The 8,313-nt window shown below is 49.6% G+C and overlaps 1 protein-coding gene across 1 annotated transcript in view; it reads right to left on the bottom strand.

Annotated features, from left to right (window-relative positions):
• Positions 1-6,230: 6,230 nt before the first annotated feature.
• The window catches only part of ACA1_052620 (uncharacterized protein), a gene marked incomplete at both ends in the record, with an annotated part of 3,543 nt that continues 1,460 nt past the window's right edge, over positions 6,231-8,313 (bottom strand). The window contains 7 exons of the mRNA XM_004343924.1: positions 6,231-6,430; positions 6,556-6,937; positions 7,076-7,225; positions 7,337-7,456; positions 7,527-7,640; positions 7,755-7,861; positions 8,156-8,217. Of these exons, the coding sequence (XP_004343974.1) occupies positions 6,231-6,430; positions 6,556-6,937; positions 7,076-7,225; positions 7,337-7,456; positions 7,527-7,640; positions 7,755-7,861; positions 8,156-8,217 (1,135 nt within the window). The remainder of the gene's footprint in view (positions 6,431-6,555; positions 6,938-7,075; positions 7,226-7,336; positions 7,457-7,526; positions 7,641-7,754; positions 7,862-8,155; positions 8,218-8,313) is intronic.

The following is an 8,313-nucleotide window of genomic DNA, read 5'->3' on the forward strand; positions in this document are numbered from 1 at the left end:
CAGAGGTGGGCATGGAGCTGGAGTAAGTTGGGGAGCTGTAGTAGAAGTGGAGTAGGCAGAAGACCTGGAGGGTGGAGTGTGACTCAAGTGAGGTGATGGCATTGGTGATGTTGGAGGGAGATGAGGAGATGTAGAATCTGATGCCATAAGACTTTGATAGGTGAGTTGCTGTGTTGTTGATGTTGAGAGGAATGTCTGTGCTGTGGATGGTAAAGTTGTGCATGTAGATTGACACCTGTGGAAGAAAAAAACCAGTGGACATCAGGAATAAGTGAAAAACCAATGTGCATTGGGGAAAAGAGTTGACAAATAAAAACCTGATGGCATTGGGAAAAGTGTTGACAAATAAAAAAACTGATGCGCATCAGGAAAACAATGCAGGCTGATAAATGCACTGGCCATTCATGGAATTGTGTTGGTTGGGCAAGAAGCTTGGTGAGTGGCTTGGTGAATTGGGGGAGATACTTTTTCTGGAGAGCAAGCTCTGCTTTGTGCTTGATGGTAGATGGTGACTTTTCCTCTTCAGCCTTACCCTTGCCATGTTTCTTGGTAGCTGTAAAGAACAAGCATGTGGTGAGCTTGGAACTTTACCAGCAAAATGAAAATGTACTGGTTGGGGTGGTTGGAGTGGTGCCAGAAGCTTCAGCGGCAGTGGGTACTGTGGGCTGAAGTCAGATAATAGTGGTGTAAGTGAAAGTAATGGGGTGTGAATTGGAACAGGAAGGAGTTGATTTGTACCATTTTCCCCTTGGCCAATGCAGAAAGACGCTGGCACTGTTTGCTTGTGGACGTTGAGGCAAGGGAGGCCTCCTCTGCTTGAGAAGCTGTGGTGGCATGTGCAATCTCCCCTTGTAACTGGCAAGGTGTGGTCTCCTCTGCCTCATTGCTGAGAAGTTTTGACTGGAATGGGTGCTTGTGGAATGTGTTGACAACTTCGGAGGTGATGCTGTGGGGCTGCTTGATCTTGATGTTTTTACTGTGTGGTGTGATGTATTCCACAATGCAGATCTGGTCCCAGATGTGGTGAAGCTCCTCAGGATCTTGCAGAAGCAGTCAGCCTCCATGGCTGCATGAACGGCCTGACAAAAGGCCTCCATCTGCCTTTTGATCATGCTCCAGTGGTTGGTGATTAGTGACCAGAAGTTCTCTGGCAAGAGGGAAGTAGTTAGACTTGTGGGGAGAAGAACAAAAGAACTAAAAAGAAAGGACATACTCTTGGAAGGGGCTTGGTGTTGATAGTGCTTATAATGACAAAGCACAGCGATCATGTTGTTGGCACTCAATTCCCTGAAGGCACCAGAGTTGAGGTTGTCAAGGGAGATGAACACCTGACCCTCTGGAATGAGGTGATTGAGTTCCTTGATAAGACTGGAAAAGGGGAACAGTTAGTGAGGACTCAAAACAAAGGTGAAGAGTTAGAGTAGAAATAACATACTCCACCACTCCTGGAGCATGGAACAGGGCCCTTAAGGTAGTTGAGTACTTCTGCAGAGTGGTGGGCTTTGGTGCAGCATGACTCTTGAGCGTTTTCTGTGAGGTGTGGGGTGATGAGTAATGGTTTGAAATATGAAGGTGGTGGACATACCAGGTGCTCAGTGAGAGCATTGTAGTTGGTAACAGTTTTTTTGCCATGTGTGATCTGGAAGAGTGGGTTTTGGCCAAGGGTGTAGTAGTTCAGGGCCTTCTTGAAAGCATTCAGGACAACTGAGCCTGCCAAGTTGATGTAGTTCTTGAAGCTGGAGATGCAGTCAAGGATGATCCAGCTGAGTTCCATCCCTGCAGCTGCTGGCACAACTTCATAGACATTCTCCCACTGCCAGTGCTCAACAAGGTTCCACACCACAACTCTGTGGTTACAATTGATGGCCTCTGGAAGGTTAAAAGTTAGTACCCAAAAAAACTGATGTGCATTGGGAATTGTGAATAGCCTACAAACTGAATGGCCATGAGTGCAGCTAAAATGAACTGGTGTGGGAAGTAATACCAAACTCATTGATGTTGTTTTGGTCAAGGTGCTCATCTTCATTGAGAAATCTAACAATGAAGGGCTTGGTTGTGAGACACCCTCCATCCACAACAGACTGCAGCAAGTGATGAATTCCTGGAACTGTCACTGGGTGATGCTGTTCTGATGGCAGTGCAGGTGGTTAGCAAGTGAAAGCATCTACACATTGCCAGAACAAAAAGAGGAGTTGTACCAAAGATGGTGCAGTTCTGAACATCAAGGGGGTGTGATGTGGGTTGAACCCAGGTATGGTGCAAAGTTGAAGGGTTGATGCAATCGAGCTGCTCCTTCTGCTGGTGAATTGCTTGGTCATTGCAGGTCACCTGAAGGCTGGCGCTGACAATGTTGGGGTTGGACTGAAGCAATTGGAAATTTGGGAGTGTATGAATTTTAGTTTCTGAATAGTAAGGTTGAGGTCAGCAACACAAACTGTTAGAGAACATGGTTCTCACAAGGTCAAATAAAAAACCAATGCACATTGGGAAAAGAGTCAACAAATAAAAACCCAATGCACATCAGGAAAAGAGTCAACAAATAAAAACCTGATGTGCATCAGGAAAGAGTTGACAAATAAAAAAACCCAATGTGCATCAGTTTGGAACTTGTCAGTGTGGTGAACAGTAAAAACACACAAAGTGTACATACCTAGCTCCAGGTCAGGCAGGGCAAGTAGTCTGGTGGCCTCCTTGCATTGCTCTTCAGTGTTGCCTGCAGAGTACTGGCGCACCACTGGCTGCTTGTGAGGCTTGGTCTTGATCTCCTCCACCTCCATCTCCTTGTCCACATCAATCACCTCTGGGTGTGTGTGTTTCCTCTCCTTGTGCTCTTCCTCTACCAGCTTGTGCTTCCTTGGTGGCGCTTGGTGCTCCTCCTCCTCCAGCTCCTCCTCCTGCTCCTCCTCCAGTGCTTCCTCTCCCTTCTCCTCCTCTTTCTCCTCCTCCACTATGTCCTCCTCCAGCTCCACCCCCTTCTCCTCCTCCTTCTGCTCCTCCCCCTGCTTCTCCTCCTCCTCCTCCTCCTCCAGCTCCTCCTCCTCCTCCTCCTCCAGCTCCTTCTCCTGCTCTTCCTCCTCCTCTGTCTCCTTTTCCTTCCTCTCCTCCTCCTCCTCTTCCATGTCCATTGGCTCTTTCACTCCCTCCTCTGCTATTGTTGGCATACACTGCATTAGCAGTTTGAGAGACTGCTGCTTCGTGGAGCCAGTGTCTTGGCCCTGCGCCTGCAGCAACCCATCAATGTACACCTTGGTGATAACCTTGGTGTTGGGTTGCTGGTGCACCTTCACTAGGGCATTACAGGAGCTTGCTAGAAGCTTGGTGGCCAACATGGCTGAGAAGTTGGGAAGGCTGGAGGCAGCTTGGTGAGAAGACATTGAAAGGAAGTGTGTGTTGAATGTGGGTGGTACAACAAAATGATCAAAACAGGTTGTTATAGGTAATGTAGGTCTACAAAAAAAGCTGTCTGCATTAAATTCTAATTGGAGGGACAGGAAACAGGGGGCGAAATTTCATGTGGTCTGGAGAGCTTTGAGATCTTCCCAATGCGCATCAGGTTTGTTATTTGTCAACTTGCTTCCTGATGCACATCAGGTTTTTTATTTGTCAACTTGCTTCCCAATGCACATTGGGTTTTTTTATTTGTTGACTCTTATCCTGATGCACATCAGTTTTATTTTGTTGTCCTGTTTCCTGATGGCATTGGGTTTTTAAAGTTGTCCTGTATTTTCCTCAACTCCACTGTTATTAGTTGTGAGCTCATTGGTCTGGAGTTCCAAGAAACACAATGTTCACCAATCCAGAAAAACCACATCTATCCATTATGTGGCTGTTGGGAATTGGAGGTATCACACCAAATGTTTAAATACCTCTCCAGTGTCATTCAGTTGTTCTCCACCTCAATGAGCCACTCTCTCCCCACCAACACAGAGGTCCTCACCTCTACCCTACTATCCCCAATCTTCAGCCAGTCCTTATGAGCCACAGCTCATACTCCAAGGAAGAGAGTTCTCCAAACTGCTGAAGAGCAAATCCCCAAAAAGCGTCGCCTGCTTGTCAGCAATGATCACATCAATACTGTTCTTGGATCATTCTGTTGTCATAAGAAATGCCTTGATAACTTCTCCTTTGCTGACATTCTCAACATCACACAACCCTTTGCAGATCTCAATGAACGTGATCACACCACCTACATCATCAACATCATGTCAGCCAGCTGTGTCTCAACACTACCTGAGTGCCACTTCAAGTTGTGACTCAATGGTTCTCCAGTGTGTTTGAATGCTTTCCAAAAGGTGCCAACCCTTTTTATTGTGGCCTTACATTTGTTATCCCACCTCACATTGCTGCTCTACAAGGCGCATGGTTTCAGCAGGAAGAAGTGGCGTTCTGCTAAACAGATTTTCATTTCTGGTGGGCGTCAGCAACGTCCCTCAAATGCCAGCTCAAATACCCACTTATGGCTAACCACTTTCTTTGATGTTATTGGAGATCACCTTCCTGATGCCACCATCCACTTACCTATTTCTTTGACTTGGCAAGAAGTGCACTCTATGTGTGCCAATGCTCATCACTCAACTGTTCCTGTGCTCACCTATTCTGCTATGCTCAAACACATTGCTTCCCACTTTGCCTATGTGAAGTTGCCTAAGAACTCATGCCTTGGCAAGTGCTCTGCTTGCATTGACTTTGCACAGCAATGCTTGAGAGCCAAAAGCCCTCTTGAGGCAGCACAGTTTGCAAGTGCATGGACTCACCACCTTGCACTTTCTTCTGCAGAACGCCTCAGTTACAAGGACTGATGCCACCAAGCAACAAGTCAACCAAGTCTTTACATGAGCCTGATCATTGACTACTCCAACCCACTCCCTCTCCCCACCCACACTCCTGTGCCAAAGGCCTGGATGCACTTTGGCAACCAGTTCACCATGGTTCTTGGTGGTCTCATTGACCACAGCCATGGCAAACACCTCTTTCTACACCCTCAGCCCTTTTGGCCAAAAGATGCTAACCTTGTCATCTCCACACTCTTTCACCACATCTGAACTCACCTTTTGACTAACACCGCCTCCAACACTCGCCCTTCTATCCTCTACCTGCAGGCTGACAATTGTGCTGCTGAGAACAAGAATGTCTTCATGCTTGCCTTCCTCAGTCTCCTGGTCAGCCTGGATATGTTCCAAGAGGTCTACCTCAGCTTTCTGTTGGTTGGGTGAGTGGGCTGATATCTTTGAAGCACATGAGGCTCTTGTTTCAAGCTCCCAACCCACCTGCAATAACTTGATTTTTGATGGACTCACAGCTCACCCCATCACTAATCCTCTCCTTGATGGTCCATTGTTCCATCTCCAAACCAGGGTCAAGGTTGTCCACACACAGACTACACCCCAAGTCCAACGTTTCAACTTTGCTCCTGGTCAGTGGGTTGCTGTCTGGGCTGATGCTGATGAAGACACTCAGGACTTTTGGATATGCAAGATCATCAGCATTCTCTGTAAGAGGCTCCATGTCCACTGGTGGAACTTTGCTAATGGACACTGGACTGACCATGGCTCAGAAAGCACTGTTCCAATGGGGTCTGTTTTAGCTTGTGGCTTTGACTTTAATGCCAACACTGGAGTTCCCCCACCCACCCTTCAAGAAATATTTAGACACCTGTAAATAAAACTTCTCTTCTCTGTGTACATTCAAATTCCACAGTGTTTTTATCTCCTGTACACCTGTTTTTAGTTTCATTAAAAAGTACCACTATCACCTTTTTCTGGACACAGTGTTCTCTGTGCTCATTGATTTTGCTGTGATTTTTGAGGATATTGAGCTGAATCACTGTAATCCAGCAAATGCGGTTTGACAGGTTGTTCCACAGAGTATCTGGGCAGTGTTTGTGGGTGACTCAGTTATTTTCCAAATTGACTCTGTAAATATGGTGAAGCTCTATTGGGGCAGAGGGCAAGTCTCTTGATCATGTAGTTGAAGCTGTGGTCCTTGAACTTGTGCTTTCGGAGTCAGAGCGAGCGGAGGAGGCGAGAGCAGCAGCCAACGGAGGGTGGTTTGTTGCTGTGGTGTCATTGTTTCGTTTTGTTTGCTTTGTGCCATTTGTTTGGCCCTGTCAGCCTACATGTGTGAGGGGAGCCGCTTTTATTTGGAGAGCACCACAACAATTTTTTGTATTTATTTACAAAACAAAATAAATATAAATATAAAAACACAATAAATATTTCTGTGCGAAGTTGTTATGCTGCGGGCTGGTTGCTGCCTTCGACCGAAAAGTTGATCATGTCGCGGTGCTGGTGCGCGATGTTGGTCTTGCGCTTCTGCCACACCACCCACGCGACGAAGCCGATGGCAAACAGGACCACGACCAGCAGTGCCCCGCCCACCAGCACGGGCACCAGCACCTCCACCAGAATGCTGTCGTCTCCGCCGCCGTTGTCTGCCCGTGCACACACGACACGACACGACACGACCAACGACACGCACGACACACGACACACAACACACAGTCAGTTGCTGATGTTCATCATGATGAACACCAGGGCCATGTCGGGGGCGGCGTACTGGCGTCGAGGAGCAAGCCGAACTGCGGGTCGTAGTACACAGAGTCGAACGCGCCGGTGAACTCCAGCACCAGCGCGTACTGGGTCGACGATGAAGCAGACGATGATGATGAAGTGGAGTTGAGGCTGTAGGCAAAGGTCGAGGCGTCGTCGTTGAAGACGGCGTAGTTGGGCAGCTCCATGGCCATGTCGAAGTCGCCGCCGACGAACCGCTGGGCCTCCAAGTAGGTCGCGCCGGCGGGCACGGCTCCCATGGTACCCGCCTGGCTCATGCGCAGGCGCAACTCGACCGCCACCCGCCGCGTCGCGATGTCGATGTCACCGGGGTAGAGGCCCTGCGTCTGATTGTCGAAGGCGACCATGTTTGACAGACTGACCGTGATCTGTTCCGCCGCACACGCGCACACGCGCACGTGAGCTCAAATAAAAATAGAAAAAAGTAAAAAATAACTAGTTTTTTTGTTTTATGGAATAATATAATTCCAAAACTATAAAAATGAAATTTAACGTAAATTGCGTACCTTGACGTGGTCCTGAGGCACGGTGATGGTCTGGTTGCCAAAGAGCACGGACTGAGCGACGTCGAAGAGGCACTGCTGCAGCAGCAGGCCGGCCCCGTTGTCTAGCACCCGCTCGTAGTTGATGCAGAACTGGTCGTCCGTCGAGTTGCCCTGCCACACCCCCGCACACACGACACACACGCATGAGCTGCTGAACGCGCATAACACACCGCACACACGACACACGACACACGACACACGACACACGGCAACAAGATGTACCCGTGTGCGGGTGTAGTCGCTGTCGTTGATGGGGAAGCGGTAGAGGGCCACCTCGGCGTTGCTTGATGTGTTCAGGTAGTACACCGTCACGGCCTCGTAGTCGAACTCCATCGACGCACCCTGCCAGCCATCATTACAATCATCACCAGCATCGTCACCATCATCATCACCATCGTGCTTGGGTGGGTACCGTGAAGGCGTCATTGTTTTCAGAGACTGCCGTGAGGGAGCACGCCGGCGAAGTAGAGCTATCGTAGCTCACCCGCGCGCCGCTCGACTTCAGCGTGTTCCACTTAGCGCACGTCTGCGCGCCACCACATGCGGCGGAATTGTGACGCGTGAGTGATACCACGACACGACACGACACGACACGACACAACACGACACGCAAGACATGACACACAACGTTCGCGCGCACCGTATTCGAGGCGGTGCCGAAGGGCAAGCCGTTGCAATCAATGCAGCCGGCGCTCACCTGGCACTGGCTACACTTGTTGAGACCATCAGGGCAGCTCACATTGAACCCTGTGCCACCACCCGCGAGTGTCGTGTTGTGTCGTGTGAGTCGGGTTGGCGTGTCGTGGCGTGTGTCGTGTCGGCGCGCAGTGGGTGCGGGGGCGCACCATTCACGACGGTTGTTGCATTGGCGCAGGCGTTGACTCCACCGAACAGATTCAACCCCACACAACCTTCATTTCATAGACCGGAATGTTAGCATAGTGTGCGCGATGGGTGCAATGGGTGCGATGCTGCCTGCTGTGGTGCGCGTGCGGGTGTGGTGGTGGGTGTGCTGTAACGTGTGCGGGAGGCGCTGCTTACCGGGTGTGCAAGTGGCATCGACAAACTTGGACGCTCCCAGCAGATTGATGGTCCAGCCATTCCTGAACAAACAAAAAACGGCGCAGTGAGTCCATATCCAAGGCCTGCGCGTGTGCGTGTGCGTGTGCTGCTGCGTGTCGTGCGTGTGCGTGTGCGTG

Source organism: Acanthamoeba castellanii (assembly GCF_000313135.1).
Source record: "Acanthamoeba castellanii str. Neff unplaced genomic scaffold scf7180000084594, whole genome shotgun sequence".
Classification (NCBI taxonomy): domain Eukaryota; phylum Discosea; order Longamoebia; family Acanthamoebidae; genus Acanthamoeba; species Acanthamoeba castellanii.